We start from the raw sequence: 22,804 nt of genomic DNA, 5'->3' as shown, positions 1-22,804 counted from the left end.
CTTAGCCATGATAGCCAAGTGGAAGAATCTCCATGTCCAGAGGCAGTACACCTTCGCAGGCCCTGGGGGAAGCCATAGCGCTTAGTGGCATGCTCTTATTGGGAACTTCCAGGAGTGTTTGCTTGGCTAGTGAGAGAAGCAGAACGCTGGATCCATCAAGGCAGTTCTCAAGCTCTTTCAGGCTGTGGGAGAATTCTGTGGTATCTCAGAAGGTGGACAAACAGACACCACGTTCCAAAATACCAAGCAGATGTTCTCACGCTTTTATGATCTTGCATGCAAAACATACGCTCTGCCACTGACCTACAGACCTTCCATTTATTGAATCTAGTGTTTCACCACAACTCTGCATGAAAAGTACCTCAGTATTTGCTGTGATCTTATCTGTTACTTTGTCATAAGCACTACTGTTACTGCTTTTAAGCCACACTTCTTTAGAGCTGGACTGGCCAACATGATGTCCTCAAGATGTTGTTGGACTCCCACCAGCCCTAGCCAGTGTTGCCCACGGGCGTTGAAATTCAACACCTACAGGGCACCATTTGGGCTATTACTCTTTTAGAGCTTATTCAGACTGTTCGTTTATTCAGACTTTTTGTGTTCCCTTAGTCACATCCCAAGTGGTTCGTTATACGTGATCTAAGGTGCTACTGGAAGGATTTTTGTTTGTTTGTTTCAACTATGGCAGACCAACACGGCTACCTACCTGTAACTAGAAAAAATGCTACCTTACAAAGAATATAGTATTTGTGAATGACAGGGCATTTTATTATAGTAGCATAGCAGCAACAGTGACATGACAACTCACTACGTGGCCTTACATTTGAGGTATTCAATATTTCCTGCCCTCTTCTTCCTCTCAGGTAGCAACCAATATGGGTCAATTTATGGCCATACGTCTGTGACAACAGGTAGCCTCTTGGATGACCACCACTGGCATTCTGTAGTGATAGAGCGCCATGGGAGGAACATCAACCTCACGCTTGATAGGCATCTGCAGCATTTCCGGATCAATGGGGAATTTGATTACCTGGATTTGGACTATGAGGTAAACAATTACACCCCTTACTCTCCGTACAAATAAACAAATGACGCCCATCAGTATTCATTAAAATGCTTTGAAAATGGTCAACTCATTTGTGCCTCTTGTGCAGTTCAAAAGCCCATCATTTAATCTAGCGTTGGTTATCTCTCAATTCTCCCTTATTACTTAGCCCTGTTCTGCTATTACCACAAAGATGGCAAAAATGGCTTGGGGCATTTCTGTCTGTTGAAGCCCATTGCAACATCAGAGGAACACAAGTGAACAGCAGAGAACCTGCACGAGCAACGCTGACACCAAACCTTACATACATTAAGCAATATAGAAATATCGCCACCCGACCCCACCCATCTTTCCCCCCTCCACCCCTTTTCTTCCTAATGTCTCAACAAATGAAACTGATTTGTAAAAATGTTACATGGAAAAAATACAAGAGACATTACATATACTTCTGTAAGACAAGAAAATCTTTAAGGAAAAAAATAGAATATTCAGTTCAATCTAAGCGGCATATCCCTTCTTGGGCAAAGATTATTTGGGTACCCTTTGAAACCCTGCCTGCCTGCCACACCATTGTAAAGGAATAGCTTCTGCCCCCCGAGAAAGCCCAATAAGGCTCCAGGCCTTAAGTTTGACAATCCACTTATGTTTTTTATTTTGGAATTAGAATATAATTAGAATGTCATGCATTGTATTGAGTTTGTTCATCCTTCTAAATCAGGGATGGCTACTTCCTGGCCTAGGGGTCTAATATACCACCAGATATATTCACTGCCCCACCCAAGACACCCAAGAGGTTTTTGCTGCAGAAGATATAGTAATGAGGTGAATGGGAAAGCTTACAAATGCACCCTCCCCAGTCATCAAGTTGACCTTTGGATGAGTAGGGAGGGGTGGTGTGTTTCTCTCTGTGTGTGTGTGTGTGTGTGTGTGCGCGCGCGCACACACACACACACACACACACACATACACACGTGCAGGAGTTTGGCTACACCCACTATTGGGTTGCTTCCCAGAACGAATGTGACCCTCAAGCAAAAAAAGAGGGAGGAAGGTGCCTCCACATTCTAAATAGTGTGTTGAATGTGCCCAACCTTTTAGACGTTTAGATTCTCTAGTCAACTTTACCTAGAATATTTAGATAATATCTGAGCTTGGCTCCAGTCTATTTCCAATGGAAATTATAGTAATTGGTAGGATGTGTAAAGCTTTGCACAAGAACCCTCCCTGGTGGCTCCCAGTTGTATCACCCTGCTGATCAAGAAATTGGTGGAGCTGCTGCAGTTGCTTGCTTTAGGCAAGAGAACTCCACATCACAGCTCATGGACCATCACTAGGTCAAATAATATGTTCATAGGCTTGTTGTTGATTCATCTAGTTAAGTCTTCACAAATATGGGCAGCAGATAATAATAAAATAAATTCTGCACAGGTTTGTGTCACTTAACATTACCTGTGGTTCTGTGTTTAAAACTAAACTTGTTAATAAAATGCAAGAGTTAATGGATTGTCACTATTTTGAAATGTTTCATGCTTCTTTTCAAAGATCACGTTTGGTGGCATGCCATTTTCTGGGAAACCAAGTTCAAACAGTAGAAAGAATTTCAAAGGTTGCATGGAGAGCATAATATATAATACCAATAACATCACAGATATGGCCAGGAGGAAGAAATTGGAGCCTTCTAATGTGGTGAGTACATCATTTTGTGATCATCTAAATTGAAACACAGCAGTTTATTTATATTTTTGTACGAATTTACAGCTCCCTTTGTATTACTGCCAGATTTCTTGAAATAACTCAGTACACATGTGAAGGATTATGAACGGCTTTAAAAGCAAATTCCATTCATTCCTTTAAATATAAACTAGGCCCTTTAAATGTCTTCCTATCATGCAGGGAATTTTCTAGTGGCCTGAATGAATGCTGTTAAGCCTCACAGTGGAAAAAGCCATTTCTAATAACATGTTTGTGCTTTCAAGAAGCTTAGGCAAAAGGAAACAAGCAACACATAATTTGCCCCCCCCCCCTGACCAATATTTTGAGATGTTATTCCAAATTTCAGTCTGGTATCTGAGTTTAGGAACTAACATCTTTTTTGAGGGGCACTTTTAAGCTATTTACTCAATGACCCTTAACCAGCATTCTTCGCATAGTTGCCTATTATGGGCACCAATTTTACATGCTACCTTTTACCAGCTGCATGGTTGCTCTCATGCCACACTGGGCAATGTCAGGGGCCGACTTTGGTCTTTCAAATTTCTGTGGCACCTTGTGCAAGCCCAAAATTTGTTCCCGACGCCTCTTGCCTTCCATTCTGCTCAATTCATTACGTCATAGTTGTGTCGCCCCACAGCACCCCCTGGGCTTGGTGCCCAGTAGGGCAGAACCAGTCACACTGCCCTAAATCCACCTCTGGCAATGTTCGTATCTTCCTCTAAACTCCCCTGGAGGTGGTTGACCGCTATGTCCGGAGCTGCTAGGCAACTTATGTATAGGCATTATGACATAATGCCATTCGCTGCACATCCGCTCTTAAAAGGTTAATAACCTAGAGCAAGTGACTCCATTCTCCATTAGGTTCTAAGTCCATGGAAATCTATGTAGAATACAATTTCTCCCTGTTACTGATGGTATTTCATTTTCTTCTTATTTAACTCCACAGCAAGACCTGTATAAACAGTGTTAGTAATGCATGAGTGCTTCAGCAAGAAACTATTGTGAGCTGGTATAATTTGAGGGCTCACTTGATATCCAGTGCAAAGAGAGGCTATAAAAATTGCCATCTCCTTTGTTTCAAGCTGAGTTACTTCCATTGCCTTACCTCTAGGAAAACAAGATCAATTTTCTTCTAATTAAATCAGCATAGATTTTCATTTCTCCCCTCTCGCTCTCTTTGTTGCTGTTATTGCCCCATGGGATTAGTTTAGCATTAAAAAAAAGATTACGATGATATGCATTCTTTGAAGAATCTGAAAAGAAATGCTGCATTTTTTGTGGCTCCAAATATAGGATGGCCATGTAGGCCTCACCACAGCTCCACATACAATTTGCATATGCTGGTAAATATATATAGATACAAACTTAGAAACAACTGCCATAAGGCTCACCATAGTCTGGAAGACTGTGACCATGCAACCTGTGCTCCCATTCAAGTCTTGATGTTCAGATGGGCAACATCAAGGTTCCTCCCCACCACTCAAATGATGCTTTATCTTTAAACTGGATTTGGCCAAGACAGCCCTCCAGATATAGGATGCCTTCAAATAGAGGACTGCCTCCTATGAAGGGACCCATGGGCACCCTGTCCAAATGCATGCTATGTCCAGAAGAGAGCGCAATGGAGATGCTTCCTCTAACCCATCACCATGTATTAAAAGAATGGCATGGCCTGCTCATGGCATTGCATCTTTGGCCACAATGTCCACAGCATTAGCTGCAACACTAAACTCAGGGATGAATATGTGTGAACAGTTTTCCTAGAACTTCCTAATGCATACCTGTACTCCATCCATGACTATTCCTCTCCACTTTCACCACTGTTTTTTTTTTAACTGAGCAAGAGCACACTCCTTCAAAAATGTCCTGACACCTTCTTGCATAAAGAATGAAGCAGGCAGGTCAGCCCTGAGGGATCTTCTTTTTAAAATAAAAAATAAAAAATAAAAACCCTTCCATTATTTCATTGTTTGTAAAATGGGAATAAATTTCATTTCCTTTCCACATTTCTCTGTACCTTATCATGGGTACCTGGCTTATAACTTTGAAAGAGGCATGTGTAAATCCAATAGTGTAGACAGATTTTCTGCTCATATTAATTTTTCCAATTTTCTGTAAGAGGAAGGAGGACCATGATGGACAGAGCAGAGGAAAGAAGCAAAATTAAGGCAAGAGGCAGCTATGCTACAGAGGGCAAGGAATGGGCTGGGAGTGAGAAAATAAAAGGAGATGATTCAGGGGGCTATGCTTATTAATGTTGGGTGTATTGGTGGAATTTTCTGGATCATCGTAGAAATGCTAACTAGATGTGGGCTCCTACTGACTCCTACTGCTTTCAGCCTACATTAGTCCTCATCCATGCGCATGGGGGGGGGGAACAGGGGTAGGGAACATTATGGCCTTGTGGGACTACCTACCTGCCAATCTTCTACATCATAATGGTTTCAGGTCAGGGGTGTAGAAGGGGAGGCGGTGGGGGCAGTCTGCCCCAGGTGTCATCCCTGAGGGGGGTGACAAAAAGGCACATCATGGGGGGCTTGCCCCGCCCCCCCCGCACAGCTCTCCCCCCCCCCCCCGGGAGCACAGTGTGGCTGCCACTCCGGGCTTCCATGCAGCTAACCCTGCCACTGTGTCAGGTGACTGACGGTTGATCCCATCTGCCCCTCAAAGCTGGCCCATGGGGTTGAGAGTGACCACACAGGACTGGACTCCCCACACAACAGCTGATGCGCAGAGTTCACTCCTGCGTTGTGGAGCGGTTGAGCGTGCCTGCCAGCTGCCCCTTGGAAACTAGCTTGCGCCCCCGAATCAAGCAAGATTGACCTCCCTGTGCACCATTTGATGCGCAGGGAGTTCAATCTTGCTTTCCAGTTGCAGGATCTATGCGCACCACTACTTGTTCCACACCTGACATCACATGTGGCATCAGGGATTGGGCCAGTGGGTGTGGTTTTGGGAGAACGTCCTTGTGGGCCAAATGGGAAGGTCCTGGTGGGCCAAATTAGCCACAGGTCAGAAGTTCCCCACCCTTACGGACAGGACTGTTGCAAAGATTGCAAATAAATACTGCATGCATCTGAACTCTTGAAATTGCCATGCACACACACACATGCACTATATGTTATTTTACTTTGCATTCCAAGGTTGTTACTAAATTTTGAAATTAGGAGCAAGTTTAGATTTCTTGCGCACAAGGAATCCTGTGGGAAGTGAGCAGAGTTTATACATTTCTCAAGGATGTTCAGTAACTTTCATACATCCCTCAGTAGATCAACATGCTCTCTTTTGAAAATTGTTTTACTGGGTTCAGGAGGAAATTTTAAGGTCTCTAAAAATTGGGGTTTTTTAGAAATATGTCACTTTTCTCATGTTGTTTTTGTTTTTGGTGTGTGTGTGTTACTGTTTTTTGCTTCTGTTTTTGTTTTTAATAGGGGAATTTAAGCTTCTCATGTGTGGAGCCCCATACAGTGCCCGTCTTTTTCAATGCTACCAGTTTCCTGGAAGTGCCGGGTCGTCCAAATCAGGACATGTTTTCAGTCAGCTTTCAATTTCGGACTTGGAATCCCAATGGACTTCTGCTGTTCAGCAATTTTGCTGAAGGACTGGGCACCATAGAGATTGACCTGATAGAAGGCAAAGTCAGTGTCCATATCAATGTCACTGGAGTCAAGAAAAGTCAAATAGACATATCTTCAGGTGAGCTCCATAAACTCAAGATACTGGTTTTCTTAAATTCCAGTCATTTTGCTTTTGCAATTTGGCGCTATTTCTCCATGTGGATTTGTGCTGTAAGGTGACACTGCTTTGGTTGTGGTGGACAAACTGCAATTTTGCATTTGAATTAATGGGGGTTTTTTTGTCTATAAGACACCCCCATGTATAAGACACCCCCTATTTTGGGGGACTCTGATTTAAGAAAATAGGGGGAGATGGCCCTGTGTCTATAAGACGCTCCCATGTATAAGACACCCCTTAATTTTTGACATTTTCTAAAAGGGAAAAAACCATGTCTTATACACGAAAAAATACGGTAGCTGGTCGCAATGGCCTCAGTGCTACCACAGTTGGAAGAAAACTGCCAGGAGAATTCTGAAGGGGATGCATTATTTACTAAAATTGGAATTCATATGTTACCTGAATTTAGTATCCTGTATCAGAAACACTGCAGTGCAGCACAGAAGAGGAGAGATAGAAATTGATTCCTCCCTGGCCCTAGAGGGGTGTGTGAGTTTGTGTGCTTTATATGTTATTCTGAAGTGAGAAGCTTCAGGGCAACAGCAATTGTTGCCATTATTAATGCATTTATAATGCAATATTGATGTACATAGCGCCTTATAGAGTAACAGAACAAATGCTAAGCAGACAGCTGCTCCATGGAGCTTACATTGTAAATTTTGACATTGGGGAAGACCACAGTGTGAGAGAAGGAACGACGGGAAACATTTTATTTAACATTTTCTAAATACAATAAACAACAATATAATGGAGCAGAGGAGGAGTAGAGATCGCTCCCCAGCTCCCCAAGGACTATGAAACTGCTTAAAAAGAAAGAATAGCATTTCTTTCCTCTTTTAGTTCAGCAAAATGGGATAGCAGTTTCACCTGTAGATCAGCGCAAGATCAGTTTAAGTTTGGTGCTGGGAAGGCAGAGTATCAGATCTTTTGATATGCTTTATACCAGGCATAGGCAAACTTGGCCCTCCAGATGTTTTGAGACTACAATTCCCATCATCCCTGACCACTGGTCCTGCTAGCTAGGGATGATGGGAGTTGTAGTTCCAAAACATCTGGAGTGCTGAGTTTGCCTATGCCTGCTTTAAACATTTCTCATCTTGGTAGCTGTTATTTGCCAGGAGCTTGAGAGACGGAATCATGACTTGTCTTGGCCAATGTGACCATCCATAGGGAAGCACTGTTGAGTCCCACTTCAATGGGATCACTGCTGGCTGCGAGGGTGAAGGTCCTCTGTGCAGGGAAGCGGGTGACCTGGGCAGCAGGGTGCTCATTTTACTAACGGCTTGGTATTATTTATTTGTTTATTTGCCCCACCCTTTTCCCTGAAGGGAGTGTTTAAAGTGAAAATGACCTCTCTCTCTCTCTCTCTCTCTCTCTCTCTCTCTCTCTCTCTCTCTCTCTCGTCTCATTCATCACCATCGCCCTTCCAGTTCTAGATGTATTTTGAGTGTAGAGATAATATTGTTGTACACAGCTTATTCACTTCAAAGCCACTTGGGAGAAGGACAATACAGTGGTACCTCGGGTTACAGATGCTTCAGGTTACAGACTCCACTAACCCAGAAATACAGTGGTGCCTCGCAAGACGAAATTAATTCGTTCCGCAAGTCTTTTCGTCTTGCGAGTTTTTCGTCTTGCGAAGCACGGTTTCCCATAGGAATGCATTAAAAATCAATTAATGCGTTCCTATGGAAACCGAACCGCCTTCAGACCAGGTCTGGGGACAGTCTGTCGCCCGACCTCTTCTGAAGGCTGGCGGGGGCAAAAGTCTTTGCTTCCCCCCCCCCCGCCTGCCTTCCCGGGACAGCGGAGACTTTTCCGCTGTCCCGGGGCGATCTTAAAATGCTGGCGGGCGGCAGCGAAGGTTTCGCTGCCGCCCGCCAGCATTTTAAAAGCCCCCGGGACAGCGGAGACTTTTCCGCTGTCCCGGGGCGATCTTAAAATGTTGGCGGGCGGCAGCGAAGGCTTCGCTGCCGCCCGCCAGCATTTTAAGATCGCCCAGGGACAGCGGAGGACTTTTCCGCTGTCCGGGGCGATCTTAAAATGCTGGCGGGCGGCAGCGCTGCCGCCCGCCAGCATTTTAAGATCGCCCTGGACAGCGGAAAAGAATTCCTCCGCTGTCCCGGGGCGATTTAAAAGCCCCCGGGAAGGCAGGCATGGGGACAAAGACTTTTGCCCCCCGCCCGCCTTCGGAAGAGGGACCTCTTCCGAAGGCGGGCGGGGGGCAAAAGTCTTTGCTCCCCCCCGCCTGCCTTCAAAAGCCGTCCGGGATAGCGGGAAGCGCTTCCCTGCTATCCCGGACCGCTTTTAAAATGCTGGCGGTGGGGAGCAAAGCCTTTCGCCCCCGCCGGCCTTCCTGGACCTCTTCTGAAGTCCGGAGGGGGGGGGGAAAGGCTTTGCTCCCCACCGCCAGCATTTAAAAGAGGTCCCCGAGATTTCCCTATGGGCTTTTGTCTTGCGATGCAAGCCCATAGGGAAAATCGTCTAGCGAACCTTCGCAAAAACCGAAAAACCCTTTCGTCTTGCGGGTTTTTCGTCTTGCGAGGCATTCGTCTTGCGGGGCACCACTGTAATACCTTGGGTTAAGAACTTTGCTTCAGGATGAGAACAGAAATCCTGCAGTGGCCGCATGACAGCAGTGGGAGGCCCCATTAGCTAAAGTGGTGCTTCAGGTTAAGAACGGACCTCCGGAATGAATTAAGTTCTTAACCCGAGGTGCCACTGTAAGGAGGAATGCTTTTATCTGCAGAAGAATCCCATTCTCAGATAAAGAATTTCCCACTCCTTTGCCCATCATTGTTGTTTGCAGAATGGCAAGAGGCTAATGCTGATAACATTTTCATCAGGAAGACAGTGGTGCATGCGATTCCTTTACATTAATATTATGTCTTATATTTTCACTTACTGGAGGATTGTTTGAATGGACACATGCAAAGCAGACAGGAGTCCCGTGATTTTTAAACCTTGAATAAACCGGAACAGTTGTGAACTAAGAAGTGGGGTCAGCACAAACTAGTGTGCTGCTCAAACACAGGAGCAGTTTTAAAGCTTTTATTTGGAATGGCAGCTACTCTACCTCATCATGGGTCCCTTGATAGTAGCACCTTCTGACACACGAGGAGCCTGTTACCAGAAAGAAAATTGGGCGGTAACTTCTAGTCAGAGTAGGCCCACTGAAATTTATGAGCACAACTAATTTAGGTCTATTAATATCCCCAGGTCCATTCTGTGTAAAACCTCACTGAATACCACCCATTGTTCCTTCCCCATGTGAGAATAGGTGCTTTCTCATATGGAAAGGAGACGCTGAACTCTGCCAAAGATGTTTTAGCAATTTAATGTTTTATGCCCAAGATCTTAAACATGAAGTAATTATTTTAAAAATACATTCAGTAATTACATTTCTTCCTATTGAAACAATACATACTTTTCTTGTGACAGGGGTACGTAAAAATTAAAATAAATTGGTAAAATAAGGGCATGAGCAAGCCCTTAATTTAATCATATTTAATTCTGATTAATAACTGGAATGTTTTCTAATTGGGAGAGGCTACGCAATTTTGAATTTTTTATTAGAGTCCAAGCCCATGCATCTTCCAGAAGACGGGCAAAATGTTTCTCATCAAACTGTCCTGTCTGTGGTGTCCATGGAAGATGTGAAGTAGCTGACATATTCTTAACTTGCCAGAGCCTTTGAGAGAGGGCAGACTTTGCCTTTGCTGCGCTGACCTGGCATGCTAGTTTCTCAGCCAATTCTCAGACCACACTCTGTTACACTAAGAATCAATGCTCAGCCCAATGCCAGTTTTCCAGCTTCTGGCTATCTCTGTGTTCTTTATATAACACATGGTAATGATTTACTGAATGTATAAATTGTTCAGGTGGTGGTAGAAACCCACTTAACAGGCACAGGAAAATGTGGTGCGACCTTTTAGAGTAACCAGATGAGATTTTGTTGTCTAGCAGGACAGGTGTCTGTGATTTCAATGGGACAAGCTGTTTGTTATTTACTGCTGTGGCAATTGTTTATATACTTGTTCTTTTTTATTATTAAAAAAGAGGGGGGGACACAGAGGCGTTGTTGAGTTGTTATGAGCCCCCATTCTCCTAATAAAGCAACAATTCCCAGAGTTCCAACATGGACATGGTTTGGGGGTTTTTTGGGGGGGGGTGTACATACAACGCCCCTTTGTACATATGATTATATGGGGAATTACATGTGGTCGGTTCCTGCTATTCTTAAAACTGCCTTTGCCTAGTGTCACAGAGGTACCAGGTTTGGAAGCTTCTCCAAGCTCCTTTGCAGTGTGAAAGTAAGAAAAAAGGGAGACCAAGCCTGTGGGTCCCTTCATCTGTATTGATTTGTGTGAGGTGTTTTGTGACTGTTTCAATGCACTGATTTTTTTTTTTAGAATTTCCCCAGAATTATCCTAATAAAAAAATCTGCACATACAAAGTGTAGGGTGCACTTGAAAAGCTCCTCTTGTGGCTGGCCTGGGAGGTCCCTTCATCTCTGTCTCCTCCCTCATGGATGAGGATAAAGGAAGAGCCCTGTGTAGACCACACTGAGCTCCTTGGAGGGAGCGAGGAATAAAAATGCAAATAACCAGGAGTAGAAAATGTCTCCACCCTGTTCAGTTTTCTTATTGAAAAGGAATTCTCACAGGCCATAGTGAATATTCTGAGGGTTTGCTAATACAGAGTGTAAATCCCAAGGATGAGACGTTGTGCTTTAGTCCTTAGCACTTACCAGATCTGTTTTTCCAACTTCTAAAACCTCCCACTATTAAATTTATTTCTTATGCTTGAAGCCTTTCAAACCTTCTCATCTTCCCTTAGTGAAAGTCTCGTTGTAGTTTATGCTGTCAATCATTAACTTATTTAAACTTGGGATGTGGCATCTTTGTCACTTTGATTTACAGTAGATAAATCTGCTTTCTGCCTACTGTGCGTTTCTTGGTGCTTCCCATGCCTCAAGAGCCAGTGTGGGGTAGTGGTTAAGAGCAGTGGACTTGTAATCTGGGGAATCGGGTTCGCATCTCCGCTCCTCCACAAGCAGCTGCTGAGTGACCTTGAGCCAGTCACACTTCTCTGAAGTCTCTCAGCCTCACTCACCTCACAGAGTGTTTGTTGTGGGGGAGGAAGGGAAAGGAGATTGTTAGCCGCTTTGAGACTCCTTCGGGTAGTGATAAAGCGGGATATCAAGTCCAAACTCTTCCTCCCTCCTCCTCCTCCTCCTCCTCCTTCTTCTCCTCCTTCTTCTCCTTCTCCTTCTCCACATTTCATTGGATGCCACTCATTTGCATTTAAGACCACAAATTTAAGATAATTGAATTGAAAGACTAAAAATTCACGGTATTGCTCAATCTATATTATCTAATGGAAATGGGTGGAAAACATTTTCACTTGCATTATTAAGAGGCAGCCTAGTTGGGAGGCTAAATTTATGGGGACGTGTCTGGCCTGCTCCCTTCACACACACAAGTTGAGAATTCAGCTTCTATCTGTTGGTGACTGCTGCAACGAAATTAAAAGACGCCTGCTTCTTGGGAGAAAAGCAATGACAAACCTAGACAGCATCTTAAAAAGCAGAGACATCACCTTGCCAACAAAGGTCCGTATAGTTAAAGCCATGGTTTTCCCAGTAGTGATGTATGGAAGTGAGAGCTGGACCATAAAGAAGGCTGGTCACCGAAGAATTGATGCTTTTGAATTATGGTGCTGGAGGAGACTCTTGAGAGTCCCATGGACTGAAAGAAGACCAAACCTCTCCATTCTGAAGGAAATCAGCCCTGAGTGCTCACTGGAAGGACAGATCGTGAAGCTGAGGCTCCAATACTTTGGCCACCTCATGAGAAGAGAAGACTCCCTGGAAAAGACCCTGATGTTGGGAAAGATGGAGGGCACAAGGAGAAGGGGACGACAGAGGACGAGATGGTTGGACAGTGTTGTCAAAGCTACCAGCATGAGTTTGACCAAAGTGCTGGAAGCAGTGGAAGACAGGAGTGCCTGGCGTGCTCTGGTCCATGGGGTCACAAAGAGTCGGACACGACTAAACTAAACAACAACAACAACCTGTTGGTGAGATCCAAGAGAGATGACCCTCTTGCTGCTTCTTCCACTTTCTGGGAAATGATATTGTCAGCAAGGCAGTTAAGGAATTTGTTGGACCTTACATTCTTGGCAAAGCTTGAGTTCCCACACATATCTGGGTAGCTGAAGTCTCCCATGACTGCTATTTCTGTCCTTTTTGAGTGCTTGGCAATATGCTAGGAAGGTATCCTCCCTGATTTGTTTGGAGAGAAACTATGAGCCTGGGTTCAGACAACATAGCAAACTAAACTCTGCTTATTTAATGTGTAACAGGAGCAAGAGAAGAGTCAAACAACACAATGTTCGTTCACATTAAACCATAGTTCATTTTAAACTATAGTTTTATGTGATGTGCAAATGAGGTGAAGTTCTCAAGCAGTCCCCATCTCCATCCCCACTTCCTTTGTAGCTTCCTTTAGTTGTGACTTTCAATGCACCGCAAATCCATAAAAAAATCCTGAATTTTGTTGGGTATATGTTAAGCTCCTACAGTAATGGTGAATAGGGGTTGTTTGGGTATAGTTGTTACCAGGACAATATTGTATCTTTGACTATATTCTTAGAAAGGTGAATTAGAACCATAGGTGTCTCAAGTAGTTAAGTAACTTTCAAAAGCAATGGCTTTGTTAAAAATAAAGAAGCTGTATAGCCTGAATTAAATGGTGAAATTGGGATTATTTGTGAACCAACTTCTATTACAGGAACAAAAGTGTAGCACATTGAAATGATAATTGTGTTGTTGTTGTTGTTTTTTTAAAAAAAGCTCTTTGAAGGTTGTTTGCATTTGTGTAGACTGCTGTTAACTTTGCCCTTTAAATTCCATCAATTCCCATAATAATGGAATATTGATGGAACTGATGAACAGCTCCAAAAGAGACTTCTTAAATCAGTCCTATATTTGTAAAATTGTGGCTACATAATGCTGAAAATTTACTTCTAATGCACTTTTATTAATGGAATCAAAGAACCATAGAGTTGGAAGGGACCCCAAGGGGTATCTAATACAACCCCCTGCTATGCAGCTAAAGCATCCATCCAGTGGCATCCAACCTCTGCTTAAAACCCCCTAAGAAAGGAGAGTCCACAACCTCCCGAGGGAAACCTCCCGAGGGAAACCGTTCAACTGTCGAACTGCTTTTACTGTCAGGAGGTTTTTCCTTATGTTTTGTTGTAATCTCCTTTCTTGTAACCTGAAGCCATTAGATTCACCCCCCAGAGCCGGAGAAAACAAGCCCTTAAGATATTTGAAAATGGCTATCATATCTCCTTTCAGTCTCCTCTTTTCCAGGCTAAACATACCCAGCTCCTTCAGGAGTTCCTTGTAAGGCTTAGATTCCAGACCCTGGATCATCTTGGTTGCCCTCTGCACACATTCCAGCTTGTCAATATCTATCTTAAATTGTGGTGCCCAGAATTGGACACAGTATTCCCAGTGTGGTCTGGCTAAGACACAATAGAGTGGTACTATTGCTTCCCTTGATCTGGACACTAGACTTCTGTTGATGCAGCCTAGAATAGCATTGGATTTTTTATAAAGACGTTGGACAACAATGGACCCCATTCCAGAACCCTGGAGCTCCCCACTTGTCCCCTTTTTTCAGGATGACGAGGAGCTCTTAATGAGTACTCTTTGTGTTCAGTCAGTCAACCAGCTACAAATCCACTTAACAGTTACCTCATTCAACCCACATTTTACCAGCTTCCTCACAAGAATATCATGGGGAACTTTTTCAAAAGCCTTACTGAAATCACGATATGCTATGTCCACAGCATCCCCCCAATCCACCAAGCATGTAATTCCATTAAAAAGAGAAATCAGATTCATCTAGCACTACTTATTTTTGAGAAACCCATTCTGGGTCTTAGTAACCAGAGCATCCTTTCCTGAATTATCTGTCCAAGGACCTTCTCTGGTATCGAAGTCAAGCTCACCAGTTTGTAGTTACCTGAGTCTTCCTTTTCCTCCCTTTTTAAGATGGGGACAACATTTGTCCACCTCCAGTCCGCAGGGGTCTCACCTGTTCCCCAAGAACTCATAAGATTATAGACAGAGGCTCTGAGATTACATCCACACGTTCCTTTAGTATCCTTGGATGCAGCTCATCTGGCCCTGGAGATTCAAATTCATTTAAAGTAGCTAGGTGTTTCCTTACCACCTCTTTTCCTCTCTTGGGCTGCAGCTCCCTCCTTGCATCATTTATTCTCTTATCACCAGGCTGGGCATCGCTTTGGGGTGAAGACCAAGGCAAAGTAGGTGTTGAGCAGTTTTCCTTTTCCCTGTCACCCAAGAGCACTTCTCTGTCTTCTTCACACTGTGGTCTGCGTTCAACCTGGGGATCACAACTTGTTCATGTTTGATGTGAAATGGTATGCATAAAAACATGGCTTCTCTAGATCAGGCTATTTGTTCATCTAGCCCAGGGTTGCAGTAGCTCTCCAGAATCTTAGGCACAGATCTCTGTTGCCAGATCCTATTTTGAAAACTGGAGATGTTGGGGATTTAAGCAGGGACCTTTTGCATGCATACAATGTTCTTTGCCATTAAGCTGTGGTTCTTCCCTATGCTTTCATGCCCCTCCTATAGAAGACAATTGTCATATATTTGATATGACTCCCGCTTTGCTTACTCCAACTTTACAAGCACTGCCGCAGAAAGCTACATGAGCTTCTTCTGCCCATCCTCTGGGTCTCATCCTGCTTTAGCGAGAATGCTCATCTCCCTGCAGTGAAAGAGTGAGCTACCCCCCTCCAGCAATCCTAGGAAGTGTGTAGAGAGGAAGCACTGGTCATCTTTGGGGAGCATCTGAAGCAGCCCATGGTTAGTTACCCCACAGTGAACCATTTGGAGTTTGCGGGCTGAAAATAGAATCCATTGCTGTATGAATGCAATGCAGCTGTTGTGTACGTGGAACAATTTGGGCATGGCTATTCCCACCCTCCTCCTGTCACTCTGTGTAGCTACTCAGAATTACAGTGTGGCCTTTGGCAGCTTGGCATTTTCGAATGACATTAATAGAGTTAAAAGTAAACTTTTATCCTGATTCCTCCTTGAAAGAGCATCACCTTTCTGCTGCATTGTGTTTGCTTTCTGTGCAGTTCACAGAACGAGGAGCCAAAATAGGCCTGCGGAGAAAACAAAGACTCTAGCCTGTTATGTTGGTCTTCAAAAAGATAGTGATTCTTTCTCCTTCTTCTTCCAGACATCCTTGCACATCTCACCATTTCATTTTGAGATGCTACTGAAACAGCAGCGTAGATTAACTGAGGTGAAACAGAGAGCCGGAGCTTCTCTGGGTTTCAAAAGCAGATCTGCACAATTTATACTGTCTTGAGGAAGTTTGCTCACTAACTATGTATTTGGTAAGCAGCCAAATTGCCTCAGTCTGGAAACGGCCTCTATATAAATGCACTTTCTTTTAATATCAGAAAGTTGTTGATAAACAAGAACTGCAGTAGGTACGGATTTGGCATATTCTGCTTTGAGAATATTCACTTGCCCAAGACAAAAGAAAGCCAGCCGAAGTTTCTGTGCTGGTTTTAGATGTGCAACTTCTGCAGCCCCCATTCTTTTAAATGTTGCAGAAGGTGTGCCCTGCCCTCCACTCAGAATACTGAAAATGCTTATCAAATTCTTACTGTGATGTGTTATGACTTACAACAGTTCCAAGCTTGTTTTTTCACATTAACCTCTTAATACTACCTTAACCTCTGATTTGCTGCCCATAATGTAGTAAATTTATGCATTAAAACAGACTTCCAGTTTGAGCCTTTAATCTGTTCTACATCAAGAGCCAATTCATGGCCCCCTTAAATGCACAGAATTTATAAACTTTCCTCCATAAAAGGAAATTTCTGTTAACTTTCCTTTTCTAATTTAAACAGTATATGCAAGCTAGACTGAAGATCACCTCATTATGAGGTTAGTCCTGAATTTTACTGTGCCAGCATAAATGGACACAGAGCCTGTCAGTGTATGAATATATAAAGGTATTTTTGAATGACATGAAGAGACGCTTTGGGGAAAGAAGCTTCAAAGCTGGTTCCAGCCAACCAGCCCTAGGAGCAAAGTGGCAAAGAAGTGGGAGAGGATTTCTGAAATGATATAAAGTAGATTAGAGAATACAGGTGATGGCTTGAATTTCAGAATATTTCCCTATGATGAAAACTCTGTAAGTAGAAAATAAGCCTAGTAGGCTAGGCTAGAAACATTTCTCCTGAGATGATAGTTACATGCTTGCAGGGAGGTGCCCCCCACCATGGACATCCAAAAATGGTGTCCCCACCTGCTGCCTGAAATGATATAGGCTGTTATGCGACCCCCACCCCCACCCCCCACCCGATTCTTTGCCACAGCTCCTCTTCACAAAAGCCAGTGATTTAGGCTCTCAGAGAGAAGCCAAGGACAAACCCTTTGCTCTGATTTCCCCACATTCATTTTCTTGAATGCTGGAGTTCATCATTCTATGGGCATTATTTTCTCCCAAATCCATTGCATTTGCAACCAAATGGCATTTACAGCAGAGTGCCCAAACAATAAGTTCTCCTCTGACAGTTTTCCATATTTGATTCCAAGTCGGTCAGTGAGCTTGTTCTGTCATTTGTGTTATCAAAGGAAGCTTCCTGAAGAAGCTAGGCTCTGAAGAAGGAAGAAGCTGAGGCCTGTGCTCCAGTTATCCTGGGGTGCTCACTCTTTCTTTCTCTCCCTCCCTCCCTGCTTTAGAAAGATATTAAAAGCCAGTCTAGCCAGTGACATATTGGCCATGTGGCAGTCTTGGCTAACTCTGAAGTTGAAGGAGAAGGTCTGCTTCTGACCCATTCAGGAGACTTCCAAAAGATCTAGCTATCAAGAGCTCTTTCCTTAACAAAAGTTGCACTGCCAAGTTTGCAGCCTTTGTCCAAATTCCAGTGTTACAACCGTATCCTCGTTCTTCTTGCTTCCACTGCACCACCTAGACATGGTTTTCCAGTGATCCTAAGAGTGTGGGATCCTCCAGAGAATCCTCTCTGGCTTCAAAGATCTCACCAGCTAATAATTCATTCAAGTATACATGCTAGAAGCCTGCAGTTCTCTCCCACCCCGACTAATGTGAGACTAATGTCTCAACAAATGAAACTGATTTGTAAAAATGTTACATGGAAAAAATACTGTAAATCAAGAAAATCTTTAATAAAAAAGGGGGGGAGATTCTCGGGATGCCAAAGGCAGGGATTCTCGGGATGCCAAATATGGCACCCCCCAAAATACTCTGTTCTGTGTTTGTGGTAAATGGCAGTATGCAGACCACCTGGCCCAAGCCCAGCAGTTTTTATGTGAGCATCTCAGGATTATGGGAATTTTCTCAAGCATGCCTGCCCTCGTTCAAATTAAGCCAATGGTTTTTAAAATGTAATCACCCACTTCTGTTTGTGGTTTTTGAATGCTAAATCCCGATTTTACAGACCTTTTAAAAACAGCTGCGTGGAAACATTCAATAAGCACATCAACTTTTACTGGAAGAAGATTCCAACAAGCTTGAAAGGCTCTTTAATAGTTTTGGAAATCTGTTTTAAATGATAAACAGAACTGCATTTAGTGAAGTTCAGTGGTAATGTTGCTTTTTATGTTAATCACCCTTTAGTTAGCTATAGCTGTGTGCCATATTTTGTATGCGCAGCAGCAAATAGCATTTTGTTTGTGTTGCTGTGTAAAGTGCTGTTTTCCATGCAGTTATGTTAATTCCGAGCCTTGTTATGCAGAAATGTTACTTATTAAAATTAATCTGCTTTTTTGGGGCAAGGGGAGTAATCATTCATTTGCTACAAGATGAGCACTTGCAAAATCAGCATCAGAAACTGGTGTAATATAATGACATTATTTTATTTTATCTTTACTGCCTGTTTTCAAATGTAGCTATATTTGTGATTTCATGTCACCTCTGCAAATATCCCACCTCTTGCTGTCAATTTAAGAAGCTTGCTTCCTAAATGCAATTGAAGGGCAAATGCTGGAAGATTTTATTTCAGGTGGGCAGAAGGTAGGTCAGGATCTGCTGGTTGATCCCTGGGTGAATAAAAGGGCTATTGAAAGGAAGAAAGATCAGAGGAAGATGACTAGGAGTCATTTGTGTGTGGGCTAACTGTAGCCTCAGTTCAGTGCTGCTGCTGCTGCTGCTGCTGCTGCTGCAGGGGTCGCCAATGCTGCAGAACCTGTGTGCACATGTGCCTGCAAAAGCCTTCCCTGGTGTGCGCAGGGTCCCCTCAGGTCCCCTCCCTGAAATCAGGCATCAGAGTATTCTCTTGTAGACAGTAGAATAGGCTGTGGGGTGGCTCGATTGCAGTGTGTGTGTGTGTGTGTGTGTGTGTGTGTGTGTGTGTGTGCCAGAACAGTTTCTTCAATTTGCAAATGTTCTTACAAATTCAAAAAACATTGGTGACCCTCTACAGAACAAATTTCACAAGGATCTCAGGCGGCTAGTAAAAATCAAAGTAGATTCAGATAAGCCTCTCTTGATTTTATTATTCCAAGTCTTATTAGCATTGTTTGTTCTTTCAAATACTGTATTTGATGCTAGTAACCCTTGCAACTGCTCTGTAAAGGTGAAGACAAACTTACTTATCGTAAGGCATGTCGGAACTGCTTTTGGCATGTGTGCATTTGTTTTGGGGTCAAAGTAACATGTTTAAGCCACTTCTACAACACAGAGACACTATGGTGATCTTCACCCTAAAATAGGTCAATATTGTCCTGATACCCAAGGGGTGGAGAAGCTTTTCTACTTCCGTAGTCATTGATGACACTCTGACCCACTCTGCCAGTTCTACCGTATTCCCTTTAGAAGTAGAAAAATACATGATTATAAAATATATTCATTCTAGCCAAAATTCAAACAAAGGTAAGGATACACAAAAAAGGAAAGCACTGAGAAATCCACCAGATCTCTTCTTACTGTTTTTGCCACAGTGGTTTCCATTGCTGCAGAAGCGAGCTTTTTTCCCTAACAAACAGAAGAACAAGGGACGTTACCTTGTAGCAGTTTAGACCATTGGCTCATCTCCTTGAGTACTGTCTTCTCTGACTCTTGGGCAGGGCTCCCCAGTATGGTGCCCTCAACTTCTTGATGGACTATGACTCTCATCAGCTCTGATGATCATCCATGATGGCTTGGTCCAGTGGGAACTGGAGTACAACCACAGACTGGGGAAGAGTGTGCTAGAGTTGTAGACTGGACTCTTTGCCAGCTGGGGCTCCAGCTGAATAATTTTTAGGAGGATCTCTCTCTCTCTCTCTCTCTCTCTCTCTCTCTCTCTCTCTCTCCCTCCCTCCTATATATAGCAAATCGCTGCAAAAATGTAGACAACTGACTTTAAGATTGGAAAAAACAAGACACTGAGAAAACCAAAACTGAGAAATCCTTCCATCCCTATTTGTGCATTGTTTTTGAATGGATTTACCTTGTTTCCTTGTATTAAATTCTTAATTTCAGCCCCAATTCGTATGTGCCTAGTGGAGTAGTGGTAAAAGAGTGCAGGTTTTATTATATAAACCTCTTTCCCCATGATGAAGCTGCTGCCAGATCTACAAGCAATACAGCAGTGTGAATGTGTGTGAATTTATCACACACATTTTTACTAGCATTGAGTGGTGCCAGGCTGCGCCGGCTATCTTTCGGGCCAGATATTCCAAACCTTATATTCATTTTGTTATCAGCTCGACCTGATGCAGTTAGTCGTCTCCTGAAATATGAACAGCCATTGATCTCCTGTCATATACTGTGTATTTCCTGGGCTCTGTGGTTGGTTGGCCATAGAATATATATTTATATCTTGCTAGATATTGGTTTTTATTCTTTCTGACTCAGTGCCCAGTTAGAATTTTTCTCTTTCTTTCTCCCTCTCTCTCTGAAACACTTGCCTAGCTTTGCTCCATACCCACTTTCTTTCACAAGGAAAAAAAAGGGATGGTCAATTTGTTTTGGTATGAAGAACAAGCATTGTCCTGGTGGATCAGACCAGAAGGTCTGTCCAGGCAGCCCCTCAGGAGCTCACAAGCAAAAGTGATGGAGGTGACCTCCCCTGTGGTTTGTCCCCACCATCTGGTGTTCACTCTCAGAGTCTGAGCAGTGGACAGACTGTTCTGCTGAGCATCGCAGAGCTACTTTGTGGAAGCAATTTGCTGTTCACTTGTGGGCTTTTGCTTATTTCCCCCCCCCCTGAATTGCTTTTATTTTCTTTATTAAATGTTGTGTCCATTTTATATATTGCTTTTAATGTTGATTTTGGTAGCTGCCTTCTGGGGTATAGGCCAAAAGACGGTGTACAGATATTTTAAATCAAATAATATTACACATAATAAGAAATAATCAGTAGCAGTTTGCTTCTCAACTTGGAAATTCAATTTAATAATAATAATAATAATAATAATAATAATAATAATAATAATAATTTATTTATTTATTTATACTCCGCCCATCTGGCTGGGTTTCCCCAGCCACTCTGGGCGGCTTCCAACAGAACACCAAAATACAATAACCTATTAAACATTAAAAGCTTCCCTAAACAGGGCTGCCTTCAGATGTCTTCTAAAAGTCTTGTAGTTGTTTTTCTCTTTGACACCTGGTGGGAGGGTGTTCCACAGGGCAGGTGCCACCACTGAGAAGGCCCTCTGCCTGGTTCCCTGTAATTTGGCTTCTCACAGCGAGGGAAACGCCAGAAGGCCCTCAGCACTGGACCTCAGTGTCCAGGCAGAATGATGGAGGTGGAGACGCTCCTTCAGGTATACTGGACCAAGGCCGTTTAGGGCTTTAAAGGTCAGCACCAATACTTTGAATTGTGCTCGAAATGTACTGGGAGCCAGTGTAGGTTTTTCAAGACCGGTATTATATGGTCTTGGCAGCCGCTCCCAGTCACCAGTCTAGCTGCAGCATTCTGGATTAGTTGTAGTTTCCGGGTCACCTTCAAAGGTAGCCCCACATAGAGCACATTGCAGTAGTCCAAGCGGGAGATAACTAGAGCATGCACCACTCTGGCGAGACACTCTGTGGGCAGGTAGGGTCTCAGCCTGCGTACCAGATGGAGCTGATAAACAGCTGCCCTGGACACAGAATTGACCTGCGCCTCCATGGACAGCTGTGAGTCCAAAATGACTCCCAGGCTGTGCACCTGATCCTTCAGGGGCACAGTTACCCCATTCAGGACCAGGGAGTCCTCCATACCCGCCCACCTCCTGTCCCCTAAAAACAGTACTTCTGTCTTGTCAGGATTCAACCTCAATCTGTTATCCGCCATCCATCCTCCAACCGCCTCCAGACACTCACACAGGAACTTCACCGCCTTCACTGGTTCTGATTTGAAAGAGATGTAGAGCTGGGTATAATCCACATACTGATGAACATCCAGCCCAAACCCCCTGATGATCTCTCCCAGAGGCTTCATATAGATATTAAAAAGCATGGGGGAGAGGACGGAACCCTGAGGCACCCCACAAGTGAGAGCCCACCACTTTCTGAACACGGCCCAGGAGGAAGGAGCGGAACCACTGTATGACAGTGCCCCCAGCTCCCAGCCCCTCTAGACGGTCCAGAAGGATGTCATGGTCGATGGTATCAAAAGCCGCTAAGAGATCCAGCAGAACTAGGAAACAGCTCTCACCTTTCTCCCTAGCCCACCTGAGATCATCGACCAGAGTGACCAAGACAGTTTCAGTCTCGTGGTGAGGCCTGAATCCTGACTGGAAGGGATCCAAATGGTCCACTTCTTCCAGGCATGCCTAGATTTGTTCAGCAACCACTCACTCAATCACCTTGCCCAAGAATGGAAGATTTGAGACTGGGCGATAGTTGGTCATATTGGCCGCATCTAAAGATGGTTTTTAGTTCTCCTCCATTTAGTTCTCCTAGCTTTTTTAATCCTTTTCAAAGTAGGGGCCGTGACTGCATTTTGTCACCATGAAACCCTTGCATGTTGGTCCACTCACGTTTATTCTAAATAAACCCAGCATTTAACATCAGTTTTCCCTGGCCACTTATCTGAGATACTCCAATAAAGCCAAAGGCTGTGGTCTCGTCTGCATCCTCAGGCCCTTGTCCCGTGCCCTGAAAGAAAGGGTCCAAGGAATTTCCCCCTAGAACACTTGCTCTTTAGTGATAAATTGGAACCAACGGCAATTGTGGAAAACCCGGTTGCCACTTGTTCCAATTCAGTGCTAAGCCTTGAGTTTTCCCAGAGGGTCAAGCGGATGTC

The 22,804-nt window shown here is 43.8% G+C and overlaps 1 protein-coding gene across 2 annotated transcripts in view; it reads left to right on the top strand.

Moving 5' to 3' along the window:
• The window catches only part of CNTNAP2 (contactin associated protein 2), a 1,023,642-nt gene that overhangs the window by 519,023 nt on the left and 481,815 nt on the right, over window positions 1-22,804 (top strand). For both annotated transcript variants that reach the window (XM_081931012.1, XM_081931011.1), the window contains 3 exons: window positions 864-1,048; window positions 2,588-2,731; window positions 6,190-6,454. In XM_081931012.1, the coding sequence (XP_081787138.1) occupies window positions 864-1,048; window positions 2,588-2,731; window positions 6,190-6,454 (594 nt within the window). The remainder of the gene's footprint in view (window positions 1-863; window positions 1,049-2,587; window positions 2,732-6,189; window positions 6,455-22,804) is intronic.

This window comes from Podarcis melisellensis (assembly GCF_964234715.1).
Source record: "Podarcis melisellensis genome assembly, chromosome: 12".
Lineage (NCBI taxonomy): Eukaryota > Metazoa > Chordata > Lepidosauria > Squamata > Lacertidae > Podarcis > Podarcis melisellensis.
Note: the sequence above shows the minus strand (reverse complement) of the source record. Positions and strands in the feature narration are given on the sequence as shown.